At 47.4% G+C, this 14,711-nt stretch overlaps 1 protein-coding gene across 2 annotated transcripts in view; it reads right to left on the reverse strand.

Annotated features, from left to right (window-relative positions):
* LUZP1 (leucine zipper protein 1) overlaps positions 1-14,711 on the reverse strand; it is a 38,500-nt gene that overhangs the window by 7,854 nt on the left and 15,935 nt on the right. For both annotated transcript variants that reach the window (XM_027713627.2, XM_027713628.2), the window contains exon 2: positions 2,459-5,727. In XM_027713627.2, the coding sequence (XP_027569428.1) occupies positions 2,459-5,620 (3,162 nt within the window). In that variant the 5' untranslated portion in view covers positions 5,621-5,727. The remainder of the gene's footprint in view (positions 1-2,458; positions 5,728-14,711) is intronic.

The following is a 14,711-nucleotide window of genomic DNA, read 5'->3' on the forward strand; positions in this document are numbered from 1 at the left end:
AAAACTACGCATTCATCTGGCATTGCTGCTGCTCATCTGCTCACTGCCTGCCCGTGCCTTCGCACTAATTTTCATCAGTCAAACATCAGATCAGAGAAATATCGACTTCACTATCTGAACCATGAAGCCCAACAGAATGACTGCTCAAGGTCTTGTGTTGCCTCAGGTCTTTAGGGAGCTTGAGGAGGTTGACTGCCAGCACCAGAGGGAGCTGGTCCCCAGGCTGCAGCACCCATCCTGCTCCCTGGAGCTCCCAAAGCAGTGTTACAGAGAACTGTTGCTTCTGCAGCACAGGTATTGCAAAGGACTGTCAATAACTCCTGTAGCTTCATTAGGGACATTTGCCTACATCAGCAGCAAGGAAGGGAAGGCTGTAACGGAGGAGAGGCACACGGATTTTGGCAAAACCAGCACAGGTCTTGTGTTTCCCAAATAAGATTGTTAAGGGAATCTCCACTGTGGACAGCAGAGCTGGAAAGAGATGACAGCGATACCTGCACAGGACAGCTGAATGTCAGCACAGATCAGTGCCCAGCCTTCTGCCAGAGAAACAGCTACATCTTTAAATGAAACATAAATCCCAGCAGAAACAGCCTGCTGTGATATGAGGCATATTATAAGCCTGAAGATACCCTTCAAAGGGTTCTTTTCCAAGGGCATATGCAATAATTTAAGTTGCCCAAATACATACCATTTGGTATATCTAGTACACCTATGTATCTACAGTCTTTTAGGTTAACTTCATACTCCTCATTTACAAGCTAAAAACATACTTACTTTATGACCAAGAATTCAGGTTTGTGACTACGTAGTGTCAAGGGTGAGTTTATTGCAAAGTGATGCAGAGAGAGACTGCACCAGAGAGACTGAGCTCAACTCTTAGCAGCCCTGTGTGAACTTAATGACGCGGTTGTTCTCCTTACTGCCTGTCCCTGGAGACATGGGCAAGGCTGGAAGCCAGCTAGTCCTTGGGATAACTTGGGATAACCACACAGAGGTCAGGTTGTGCTGTGAGGTACACTTCAGCTGCTGTGAATGTACACCACATAGCTGGCAAATTTGATTTGACAGTGACCTTGAGAGTACCTGCAGAACATACTGCAGAGCTACACTCAGCCCTGGGGAAAATGGAAAAGAAATCAGTGCCTACTGTTTACAGCTCCATGACCAACCACATGTGAACCCAGCTGCAAGCGGAGAGAGTCAAGTCAGCTGTGAGAGTTAAGGTTGTGGGTGCTGTGAATTGAAACTCCTGGGATAAAGGGAGGCCCGGGAATGGATCTCCCATTTCCCAAGCACATAAGCTGTTGTTATGCAAAAGGGCAACTTCAATCATATCAGCTCTGCTTGGATTCATGAAAGAGCAGTACAGATTGCCTGTAACCCACCCTGGCCAGGGAGATGATGTATTCTCAGTGTCACAATATAGCTGGAAGGTCAGCCTGCACTTTGTAACACCAAGTGACAGGCTCTCTGCAAAGCAGAGTACAAATTCTTCTGTGCTTCTCATCATCAGAGAAGTAGAAGTTTTGAAAATGTAAAACTCCCTTCCTATCTCCACTGCCTCATCTTCGTCAATGCCAGAATCATTCAGTTAGAAATCTGTCCCCTCTGTCACCAGCACTGTTGGATAACCCAGCTGGGTTTTTCCTGCAGACTGGCAACGGCAGCAGCTGCTCAGAGCAGCGCTAAATGAATAGCAGAGGCAGGAGTTGCAGCAAGAACTAGTGTGGTGTTTAATGGCCTGGAGGGCAGTGAGCTCACTTGAAATCTGCCAGAGCCTGCAGCTCCAGTGGCAAACACAGCTCACCAGACCAGATATCTACATGTGTCACTGCTTTGAGGGACACTCCTCATTGGTACCAGCCAAAGGAACAGGAAAAGAGCACAGCCATCCTTGTAGAATATGGGCACAGACCAAGGAGGGAGCAGCCTTGTGTTACCACTCAGCTGTTTAGGAAATGCCCAGGGAGCATTTCCAGACCAGAGTCTGGTTTCACGTGAGGACACCATGCAGTTCTTACCAAAAAGAGCTCTATCTCTACAGCTGCCATTAGAGCTACAGCTCTGCCTGAGGTACAGCCCCACTCAAGTCTGCTCACTTCCAGCATTTTTTCATTGCTACTCCAAGTCAAAAATGCCATGCAAAGCCACTCTGAAAAGCATACCATGTCCTACTTAAGCTACGACTATGTCTTCTCTAATCTTGGCAAGACTAAATGCTACTATGTAGTTATTCATATGGCAGTACAAGACCCAAAGCAGATGGATCTAATTTCAATAAGGCTAAATCTGGTAATTCACATATGAGATGCTGCACTGAAGATAGCAGAAGCTGGGAGAGGCAGCGCTTAGGAAATAAGCTGTAAGAATTTCAAATCACGCATCCTACAACTACCAGGCAATGTGGAAAACCTCATCAACTGAAAGAGAAGAGTGTTGAACACAGGATACTTACAGGTAGCGCAGTCCGGTGCCAAGCAGCAGCTGCTGTAGGATCACTTGCATAGCTCCTGCGTGTCAGCAGTTCAGATGCACTTAAGTTACTTTTGGTCCTTCGGGACCCCAGTTCAGGGGCACTCCAAGAATTAGCCGTGGCACTGGTCCTTGCTGAGGCCTGCTCCAGGGAGTCTGTTCTTGCACTATTCCCTTCCACTTCGGAGAGGTCCACTGAGGACCTCCACAAGTTTGTAGTACTGGAAGCTGCACTTTTCTCCACTTCAGTTTGAGAGTCCTCCAGGGAATGTAAGCCTTGTCTTGTTCTCCAGGAACTTCTCATAGCGGCATGCTTTGTTTCAGATGAAGCTGCATCTGAAGAGCCATGGCTCTTCCAGCTGATTGTCTCTGAAGGCAGTTCACTGTTCCTCTCTGTGAGTTCAGAAGTCTTTAGCATAATGCTGCTTCTGGAGACCACTGTTTCAGCTTTACTTCTCGGCACTGCCTCTCCACTTCTGTCCATCTCAGATAATTTCAGAGCACTTTTATTAATCGATATCTCAAAGGGTGTGGGGACATTGTTTGTTATTGATGGTGAAGGCTCATTTGAGGTTGCTCTGATGTTGCTGCTGGTAACATGCCTTTCCTTTGCTGGTATATCTGCAGTGGTCCTTGGAGCTGTTGGCTCAGAAGGGAAGATTGTGATGCTGCTTGTCATTTTATTTGTTACCATTTTAAAAACAGACTTCTGTTTTTCTGACTCTGCCTCCGAAACAGTCCCTCCCATGACTGCCTTCATATCCTTCTCAACAATTGCAGGTTTAATGATGGCTTTTGACCTCAGAGCTTCTCTCGGGCTGAACGACCTTCTGGATTTCAATCCTCCGGTGCTGGCATCCGATGGTTTTATACACTTGGTGGAGTCTTCATCATTTACAGTGTTTTTCTCATTTTCAAAAAGTGATGCTCTAAAAACTCCTCTAGAATTGGAGAACTGCTTGGAACTGACTTTCTTTCTTGTCTCAAAATCTGACTGAGTGGTTGTTTTTTTGCCTCTTCCTGATTCTTCATCTGAATTAAGCTTTTCCTGGTTACTCTGAATTGTCTTGGAGTCAGTTTTTAAACCCACGTTTACATGATCTGTTGCTGAACTTGAAGACTGCTCTGTCTCTTCTTTATCAAAACCTGTGAGAATCTGCAGAATGTCTTCCTGACTCCTGGAGCGATGGGAACGCTTTGTTAGTATTGAAAACTTCACACTTTCAAGAGATGTGTCTGTGACTTCTTTTTCCTGGGAGATTATTGCCCTTTTAGCCCTCCCCTCCAAGGGCTGTCTGTGTGATGCAGCAAAAGTGTTCACTGCTTCTACTTTAGAGCCAGTAGAGTCTGAGGCTGACACATGGGAGGACAGATGGTACCTGTATGCCGAAGCTGTGCCATTGGAAGAGGTGTGGTTACCCCTTGCGAGCTGCGTGTCCCCCGTGCAGTCACTAACTTCAGCCTGGCTTGTTTTCAGCTTCTCAGCCAAAGAAACCACTGATTCTTCTTTACTTGACTTTTCATCCCGTGTGTCAGCACCATTTTGGCAGCTGCCACGGAGCACCTGAGATGGCTTTTCAGCCTTGGATCTCAGGCTTGTGTCACCAACAGATTTGGAAGGTGCTTTCCAAGACTTCTGCTCCTGTGCAGCAGGAGGATATCGGCTGAGGACAGATGGCTGCTCTTTGGATCTCCTCCCCTCATTCTGCATGACGTAGCCTTCCTTCTGACCAGGAGAAATAGTGGAAACTAAAGATTTCTCTTCCAGTCTTTTTGTATCTGTGACAGCAGCGTCTGAAAGGGCAGATGCACCAGATGTTTTTCCCACTTTTCTGTTCATTAAGCTTGAACTGGGCACCTGCTTACCACCATGGCTGTAACTGTCATTACTGACAGAGAAGTCTCTGTTCCGTGCTCTTTCCCGGCGCTGCTGTGGCGAGAGCTCCCTTGGCTTGTGCTTGGCAGCTGTCAAGTCAGCCGTGACACCTCTGTATTTAGGTCGGTCATGTTTTCCCCTGCTGGTAAAGCTTGTATCTTCATTTTCAACCTCGCCGTTCTCCAGATCTTTCTGTTTTTTTATTTGCATTTTTATTTCTTCTAGCTGACCTGTTAAGAGTTTGTTTTTATTCTGTTCACTCAAGTAACTGTCTTGCAGGTCATTGTTTTTGGCTCTTACTTTTTTAAGTTCTTCTTCTAAAGATTCAAAACGTTTGATCTGAGTTTTAAGTTTCTCAATTTCTTGGGTGAGATCTTTCACTTTGTTGTCTTCCTGGTTTTTATTCTTTTGGTTTTCTGATTTATTCCTGGTTTCATTTTCTACATGTTTCAGGTAATCCACACTTCCCTTCCTCCTGGTCTCCTTAGAAGGCAGTGCAGAAGTCAAGTCATCTTCAATTCTCAAATCATTTCTGTCCAGGAGATTGTTGGATGACCTTTCTAGCAAGTTGGATGCATTTCTAGTTTGATCTGCCCTATTTAGTTTATTGTTTTGTTCTAGTTTCTGTGTTAGCTCCTGGATTATTTTTTCATTCTGCTTTTCTCTTTCATTAAAATGTTTTCTTTCTGTGATAAAGCTCATAGCTAAGGATTTCAGCTTTTCTAGCTCACCCGTTAAGCTCTGCTCAGTTTTATCTAGCCTGTCCTCAGATGCTTCCAGTTCTTTCACTTTCACTCTAAGTATTTCTAATTCTGTAGATATCTTTTTGGTCAAGTTCTTTTCTTCATTGAGGCTAAGACACAGCTGTGTACAGTCATTCTTGCTCCTCCCAAAGGCCTCCTCCAGCTTCTCCAGCTCTGCCATTCTCCTCTGAAGGTGTTCAATTTCTGACTTCAGCTCTCGAGTGAGGCTCTCCTCCTCTTCAAGTTTTTCTTTCATTAATCTGCAAAGCTCTTCAGCCTTTCTAATTTCTTCATCCTTGCCTTCAATCTTCAGTACTCTTTTCCGCAGGGCTTCGATGTCAGCCAGCATGCTGGAGTTGCTGCCTTCTGCCTGGATAACTTTGTCCTGGAGGTCAAGCAGTTCATCCTCTGCTTTCTGCAGATTTTTGGTTGCTTCCTCCAGTTCATCAAGGCGGCGACTAAGGCTCTGCAACTTGAAACGTAGGTGCCGATTTGAGGTTTCCTTGTAACCTGTAAATTCTGCCATGTTTATTTTATTTCTTTTAGGTGAAAGCTTTGCTTAGTCTGGGTGAACGGTGTAGACCTGTGTATTTCTGGTACGTTATCGTTCCTTTGAACAGAGGCAATCTCACTCTGAAAGAAAAAATGTTATAAATCAATATAAGAGCTCAGAATATAAAGTATTCTCACTATGTAAGCGTGACTATAAATGTTCATCTAAGTAACTTCTTAATTAAACACATTTCTGAGTGCTAAATTAGGAGAAATGAAACTGCAGAGAAGACCCACAGTCCACTTACTTCGGTTATACAGGGTTTCCAAAAATAGCTTGCTCCCAATATCTGAAGGCAGGAAGTGCCCTCCCCTGCTGGTCTGCACAGGCGGTTTGTGCACTACCAGCAGACTCTAATCCAGGGCTCCACAGTCAGTGCAGCTGCCTATGTGCCAGGTCCCAGGCTGTAGAGGGTCATGCAGGACTCAGGTCCCTGTACATGGACACGCCCACACAGCAGACACCTCTCTTTTCAGCACTGCACCAGCCTCCTGAAGACACCTTAGTGAAGAAGATTCAGGATTTCAGAACCAGAAAAATGCAAGCCCCAGCCAGGTGGTAACCATTGAGGAGAGGGCAAGCCCCCCATGCTGGCTTGCAGTTGGAGGGACTGGGAGCTGCTGCCATTCAGCACTGCCCATTGCTGCCAGGATTTCTCCTGCATCCTTGGGTGCTCAGCAGAAATCTTCCCCTGGGAAGGACACTATGCCAGTGGAGTTTCAGGTTTCTCCCTCCTCTTTCAAAAGCTGTCGTTGCTCTTGCCTGCCACCCACTCACCCACCCAGGAGATGCGCAGTTGCTTACGCCGCTCCCTGCTGCTGCTGAGAGCAAGTACTGATTAAAACACACCGGCACACTCTTGATGTACTCAATGTGAACTCTTCCTAGCTCAGCTCAGAGCTGGTAGGATGTTTTTTAAACAGTCCCTCTGTGCTTGGCAGGGAGTAGCAGGGAAGGGGCCCTGGCCACACCAGAATGACCGCTGGGAGGATATGAAGTTCTCCTCTGGCAATCAGCATTACCACCGTCCTGTCCTGGGCCTGAGGCACAGCCCCAGTGAGTGCCAGGGCTACTGCAAATGTGAGGAGAGGAAGGGTGACTGCAGCAGCTCTTTGACCTGTGCCCTTGCTCAGGCTGGCTGCCTTGGAGTGGGACTTGACCTCCAGAATTTTTGTGGAGCTCTCTGCAGAGGAAGCACTCAGGAGTTTCCTATTTCACAGTGCCAAGAAGCAATGAGCAGGATGTGGGGAGGAGACAGGGCTGGTAAGGGAGGCAGCAGTGACCCAACACATATCCTTGGGCTGGAGATGATCCATTTCCAGCCAGGTAGAGGGGCCGTGCTGCAGACAGGCACCTGCCATGCACGCCATGGAGGTACTCCTGGTGCACACTGGGCACCCTTTGACCCATCTCCTGAAGGACTTCTCTCACTCTGGGGGGGTCACCAACCTATTTGGTTGATCTCACGCTCCTCAGGTACCTACCTGAAAGGAGCACTCCAAAGAGTACCCGGAGAGGAACCTTGGTGTCCTGCGTGCAGCAGTGCACAGCCTTGGCCACATGCCTGTCCCCTCCCTCACCACCACAGCCATGTCCTGCTCCTGGACAACCCTCTCTCATGCTGTCCACACACCGTGAAGGCCTCATGGGCCACAGCCCCACTGTGCAGCTGCCTGCAGGCAGGAAAGGATGCTCAGACCCCAGCAGAACCCCACGAGAAACATCACCAGAGCGGCACAGGAAAGGCCACGGTGAGCAGCTTCGCAGTGCCCTGAAAACAAAGCAGGCCTAGGAGCTGGGAGTTAATGGTTAACCTGGCATCAGCTACCAGCTGGGAAGTGAGAGCAGTCTCCTCCCCAGGACAGTCAAGAGTGTGATGGAGGCAGAGCCACACAGGGCTGGTATGCAGCACTGGTATGCTGTGTAGGTGTGCGGTATCAGTGCACAGTGCTGGTGTGCTGAGCAGGTGTGCAGTGCTGGTTTCCAGGCAAAGCTGGTATGCAGCACTGGCTTTCAGGCTACAGCTCCCACAGGTCATTTCTGCAGAGCTCAGAGGACAGAGCTGCATGTGGCCCACAAGAGTCCTGCCAGCTGGGACAGGGTGACTTTGGCTACCAAGCAACAGGCTCCTCACCAAAGACAGACCATGGTGGCTCAGCAAGCTCTGCCAGTGGGACCAGTCCCACAGCCCACTTTATGGGAAGGGCTGGGAAATAGAGAGCTACCTCCACAGGCAGGTGGGCAAAGGGGCTGCTCTTCTCTTTCCTCCCTCTTCTACATTCCAAACAATCCTGCAGCATCAGCTGCCACCCGGATGGAGTAGGACCCCTGCTCTCACACACTTGGTGCCCTGGGGGAAGGCCCACCATGGAGGCCAGTAAAGGCTCAAGCTCAGTGAGCAACTGGGTGCAGAAGAGTGACCTTGTCATGAAAACAACAGGCTTCTGCAGATGAGAAGAAACAATCACCCTGGGAGGTGACCTGGAGTGGTCCAACACAGACTCCACCAAGAAGGAAGGGGGTTATGGGCATAGATCCCTGGGATGGAACCCAGTATTGCTGGTGAACCAGCTATCTTGTAGCTCCACCAAACCATGCTCGTAAAGTTGGTTCCTACAGAGTCTGGACCATGGCTTATAACATGCTTTTGTATTTGCACAGGAGAAAGCCGAGTGAAGAGCTGGCTGTGGGCCGTGGGTCAGGATTTAGACCCTCTGGCTATGTCGTCACAGCTCATGGGTCATAAGGAGGAGGAGAGGGATGTTGGGACTAAGTTATTGATTTCTGTGTATGTCAGAGGCTGCTCAGCAGAGAACCTGATTTAGGAGGAAACACTCAAATTTTCAAATTATGCAGATAATTGAACTCAACAATTAACTGTATGAATGAATTACTAGAGATGTCCCTCAGGGGCTGATGAAGTTCCGCATCTTTATTAATGACAGAGATGACGGGATGGAGCATGTTCTCATCAAGTTTGTGGATGATATTAGACCAGGAAGTGAAGGGGAGCATGACTGATATGCTAGAGGGCAGGGCTGCTATTCAGAGGGACCTTGACAGGCAGAAGAAAGGGATGGACAGCCACCTCAGCAAAATGCAGTCCAAGGCCAGTCCCTGTGGCACCAGGACAGGCTAGGGATTATGGCTAGCAATCCGCTTCACAGAAAGGGATCTGGGGAGTCCTGGACACTGAGGAGCTGAACAGAGGTCAACAGTGTGTTCTTCTGGCTAAGAAGGCTAACCACAGACTGGGCTGTGTCAGCACACATACAGCCAGGTCGAAGTGATCCTCTCTGTTTGGTTCTTGTGAGGCCACCTCTAGAGTGTTGTGTCTGATTTGGGACTGCCTGGTACAACAAAGACATGGATGTACTGGGCTGAGTCCAGAAAAGGCCACTGAGATGGCCATGAGCTGGAGCAGTAGACACACATGGAGACACTGAAGGAACTCAGTTTTGCTCATCATTATCTACAGTTTTATGAAAATGTTTCTTTAGCAGCATCATTGGATATAATCTTCCCCTGGAACCACTTTATCTTGCCTGCACAAAACATACATAGTCAGTTCACAGCTATGCATGGAGGCAAAAAACCTCCAGCTAGAAACATTTGTGTTAGCTAAACACTTCATGAAATGGGAGATAAGCATCATCTAAGGATGCTCAGACCCCAGCAGAACCCCACGAGAAACATCACCAGAGCGGCACAGAAAAGGCCACGGTGAGCAGCTTCGCAGTGCCCTGAAAACAAAGCAGGCCTAGGAGCTGGGAGTTAATGGTTAACCTGGCATCAGCTACCAGCTGGGAAGTGAGAGCAGTCTCCTCCCCAGGACAGTCAAGAGTGTGATGGAGGCAGAGCCACACAGGGCTGGTATGCAGCACTGGTATGCTGTGTAGGTGTGCGGCATCAGTGCACAGTGCTGGTGTGCTGAGCAGGTGTGCAGTGCTGGTTGTGCAGCAGCAATTAAATGACTGCTACATGAGATCTGCATAGATCATCTATGCCAGAGCTCCTTAGGACTGTGATGCTGTTCCTCTGCAGAGGCACAGAAGCATCTTACCCTACACATTGTCTTCCTTGCTCTGGTTTGATTGTTGGTAAGAGTCCCATGAGCACCCACAGCTCTTGGTTTCAGGATGTCCCCAACACGCTCATGTGGGAATAACTGTTGGCACCCACTCCTACTGTGCTCTCTGCTATGCCAAGATAAAAACATGGCCAGCTGCCACATATGTCTATACTAGGACACTTGTATATCTCTCCCGAGCGCATTTTGCACTTAATCTTTGGGGTTTTTAACCTTTTTGCTGTGCTTTTATTCTGACAATGCAACATCCCGCACTGTGGCTGGGCGAGCCTGAGCTCCCACTGACAGTGCTGCTGGTCTGCCATAGCACCTGTCCTCTTAAGAGTCACAGTATATGTATTTCAGCCTTACCCAATCATAAAGATAAATGAGTATTATTAATACCTTGGCCTGCAGACTCTTTTTATTAGTTTCTTTGTTTGCTCTTGAAGTTGTCAGGGTTTCCCATAGATTCTGGAAAGCAGCACTCATCATAAGCAATAGAAAAATCAACAGATTCAAGTACAGCTATAATCAGAGAATAGAAAAGCAATTTGTCCCATTAGAGTTGGAGTCCTTGGGATTCCCTGCATTGTGAAACACCACAGGCTGAGGTTTGTATTTCTCAGCTCCCAGGTGGTCCAGTTTCAGGTGAGGAGCAGAGAGGGGCTATTTTCCATGCTCTTACGGATGGTACTACTCCCTCCACTTCCCCAAATGGTGGGGTGAACTTAGATTCTCCCTGTTCTATTTTCTGTTAAATTATTATTCAGAATACCCATGGGAACTGTATTTTTGCACTGAGCACAATGCTGGGAGTGTTTGCACACATCTGGGGAAAGGGAGCCTTAGGCAATGCAGGTCTCCAAACTATGGATTCAAATTGCATTAGGCAGCTGACAGTCACTTCAGGCATGAGGACAGCTCTGGGGATGTACATCAGCAAAACCTGGGGTAGCAAGGGGTTTCCCCTGAGCAGTTAGGGAGGAACTGGTGAAACTATGCTCCTGTTCTAACACATAGTCTTCCACCTGAAGAATAGGTTAGGTGTGTTTGTTGGATTCTCCCCCATGTGCACATACACCTGCAGTTTTATTTAAAGGGTTTCTGGTGCTGCATACATAGGCAAGGGGGAGTGAACATGCCACGCTCACGTGAGGTAACGCGCTGACGAATCATGCTTCTATCACAGCTCAACGTGGTGCGAGCATCAGTGGGACTTTTCTTCCCTGCCCTAGGGTGGAATGTGCTGGGAGGAGTCCAGCATGTCATTCTTCATTTGTAAAGTAAAATTTCTCTGCTGTTTATATAGAAAAAGGACATGGGCGTTACAAATTGCAGGAAAGGCAATACTGTGGCCAGAGCCTTCAGTCAATTAAAGAGAGAAGGAAGGAAAGTTTTTCTTAATTTGATTTTGCCTTTTGTGAGCTCTTTCCAGCACGTGGTTCTTGACCTCACACAATGATACATAGTCATGGGAACAGGAGAAAAACATTCAAGAAAAGAAAAAGGGTATAAAACAAGACAGACTAAATAACAGCCAGAGTCCACTATGTGACATCAACTCTGCATCCCACCTCCTGGGGCAGCTGAGGAGGAAGACAAAGTGTTTGCTCACACAGGATGGGGACAGGGAGCCCCTGAACACAAAGGCAGAACGCCGAGAGACTTTTTGGGATGCGTTTATTTTGAGGGATGAACTGTCTCAGAAATGTCTGCATCTAATGGGAGAGGAAATTCTCAAAGTCAGAAAAAGCTCAGCAATCTGGAACTGGTTTGAATATTGACTAATACAATGCTAGACTAGAGACACGTGAAATAATGAGACAGCAGCCAAAAATAACCACAGCAACCACAACCTTCAAGAAGACTCAAATGAAGACACCAAACAGCATCCACAGCAAGTGTGAGACACTGCAGCAGGCTCTGCAGATGCAGAAGAGGATCTGGCACATCCCTGAGTCACACTGACCCTATGTCAACACACAATCACCCAGCAAACTCCTCAGTGCTGTTCTTCTCCTGGCAAAGTAAAAGGAATTTCTCTACACGGAGTTGGCAGGGCCAATGCAAAAGCAGCAGAGCATAAAGGCAGATCTGGTTGCTCACAGCAGATGCTTTGAGCAGCACTGGGGTTTGAGCAGTTGCTGTTGCTTTACTGTGCACAGCAGAGATTTTGTTTTCCCCTATTAAAGCTGCTTTCCTCTGGCTCCCTCTTGAACTCACTGCTTGCCTCACACTGGAAGGGCTCACTGAGACCAGGTCTGAGCATTTGGTGACCAGGTGCAGCATCTTCCTTCCAGCAATACACAACAGTGTTAACCTGCACAAGTGCCAAACAAAGCCCTGCAGCTAGTGGCAACCTTGCCCTGGGAGCCCGATGGCAAGGAGGATGTTATCCATACTCCAGAGCTCTTGTTCAGAAACTGATTTCAAAGCCCCTCAGCACGCTACTCCTATGTGCCAGGTATCTAAAATGCCTTGTACCTGCAGCAGACAAGTTACCTATTTTGACAAGCTTATATTTGAATTCAGCAACGCATTTTTACATATTGTAGGCAAGAAAAAGAGTTGGTGGGACAGCTGGGGACCTCATCAAAATCACAGGCCTCAAGAATTACCTTCCTGCCTTCTTCATGCTCTTCCAACTAAAATGCCCCATCCTGCACTGGAATCAAAGCCGAGAAAGATGTTTTTTGTCTTCCCATCCTGCCACTTGTACTGTCCTCAGAAGCACATTTTACTGTCACATTTGATTTCACAAACACTATGCAGGCATCTCTCCAGCAAACTTGGCAGCATCCAGCAGACAGCATGGGAAAAGCAGCCCCAGCTCAGTGGTGCCTTTGTAATATTTACTGGACACGGAGGTCTCCCACCTCCTTCACCCTCCATCCCTCCCTCCCATCAAGATCAGCATTGCAAAGGCTTCAGGGACCATGGCTGTCACCATCATTTCACCCCCATAACATGTGCTAGCATGAAAGCACCTCCTAGAGCTAAGCCACCCACGGGCTGGCTAAAAGCCCCAGGATCCAAACTTTACAAGAGCTTCAGACTAACTGAAAAGATTCAGAGGAGATCAGAGCAAGCAAGATCCAGAAAATTGTTAGAAAATTAATGAAAGAATATTTCAAAGATTATTGAATGTGAAGAACACCAAGTCCTATGACTCAAGAAGTCCCTGGAAGTGGACAGTGGGGAAAATCATATTCACTATTCTCATGTTCCTCCCCAACATCTGGTTTTGGCCACTGGTGCAGGTAAGATGCTGAGGAGACAGGCACCTCAGTCAGACCTACAGTGCCCTTTCTTCTCTCCTCCAGTTCCTTTTCTTTTCTCCTGCATCTTCTCTGATTCTCAAGCTTCCACTATCTGCAGATATTTAGCATATAGTAAAAGCTCTTCTCAGACTTATCTTCCACACTGTCACTTTAATAAGCTTGATTCCTGAATTTGCTCTTCTAACCTCTTCATCTGGCCACTACAAATCTTACCCTTTGAGCACAACTCTGTTCCCTCTACTCTCTTCTCTCATGCTTGTGCTGAAGGCTGGGCCAGTACTATTAGTCCCAGTTCCTGCTGTTGTTTTCACTCCTCATCTCATCCTATTACCTTCTGCTTGTCTCCGGTTGGGCTCACTTTGTTCAGCATCCTAATTCTGCTTGCACGTGGTGTTATGCTGGGGAAATCCTTGCTGCACAATGCTGTGGAAGCTAGAAGTCCTCGTGGGTTCATAAAGCAGCAACTAGAGAAATTCATGAAAGAAAAATCCCTCAAGGTCACAGATACAGGAAAAGGGACCCCCATCCTAGTTCAGCAAGTCCTTTGAGACAAAACTTAGAGGTTGGGAGAATTCTCTGACCTGCATCGTTGCACACTTCCCTGTCCCTATCCTCCTTCCTGGGAGCCCATTTCCAGCCACTGCTCTCATCCATAGAGCTCTTATTATCTTCTTGGGCTCTTGTATTGTCCCATCCCAAACACCTGTCCAGGTGAAAACAGGACTAACACTGCACATCTGCCAAGTGCCACACTGCAAATGGGCTACATACCCAAAAGCATAAACCCACACAATTTATCATCCAGCAACACTTACAGAGCTGGGAAAGGCCTTCCTGGTAGAATACATCTAATAAGATTAACTTCAAGTACTCATAACCATCTCCGAATCATTTTGCTCATTAGGCATAGGCAGTTCTAACCTTCACATTCTTCCTAACGCTATATCCAAGAGCCACATGGCAACAAATAGATCCCTGTGGGCATGAAAATTACAGAGTATTGTGTGTTTCTCTGCACCCCATCTGATACAGGGCACATTCCACTCTCCTAACAGAGTACTAGAAGGACATCCAAGTCAGCTTCTTTGCAGGAACACTCCTTTGATTGCTGTGAGCTTTTCTGGCAAAAATCTTGGCTCAGGCGTTCAGAGGTTTCCACGTGGATCCCTACAAACTGCAGAAAATGGAGATTGCTCTAAAAGTCCTCTCAAAAAAATAAGCTCATCAATTCAATAGCACAGACAACTGGTTACCCTTGTGACTTTCTTCCTGGAAGAACTCAATCAATGAAGTTTGTAAGTAGTAAAAGAAAAGCTTTTCAGCTCCCTTACACACACAGGAACAGCATGAGGAGTTGCCATAGCTACTGTCAGTCCCGGACTGCTGCAGCTCCCAATCCATCTGCTTTCTGCCTTGGACAGAAATCAAAGGACAGGCGGGCAACCAGTCTGTGTGTGGGTGCCTGCTCAGCCTAGGCACAGAAATGCAATTCAGCAAACTTTCAGTGGATGTCAAAAGCTGGGACAGAGCTGAATTTTGGAAAAAGGAAGCATACAGGCCCCAAAGAAGCTATACAACACACCTGCACCAAGGCAGCACTGTGGCTGCAGGGCAAAGCCATGTGGGGAGAGTAAACAGACAACAATCACCTAACATCTCCCAGTGTGCTGTTCAACAGTGCAAACAATGGGATGTACCTCTCATCCCCACT

The sequence above is a fragment of the Pipra filicauda genome, unplaced genomic scaffold, assembly GCF_003945595.2.
Source record: "Pipra filicauda isolate LSUMZ 115617 unplaced genomic scaffold, ASM394559v2 scaffold431_size579624_pilon, whole genome shotgun sequence".
Lineage (NCBI taxonomy): Eukaryota > Metazoa > Chordata > Aves > Passeriformes > Pipridae > Pipra > Pipra filicauda.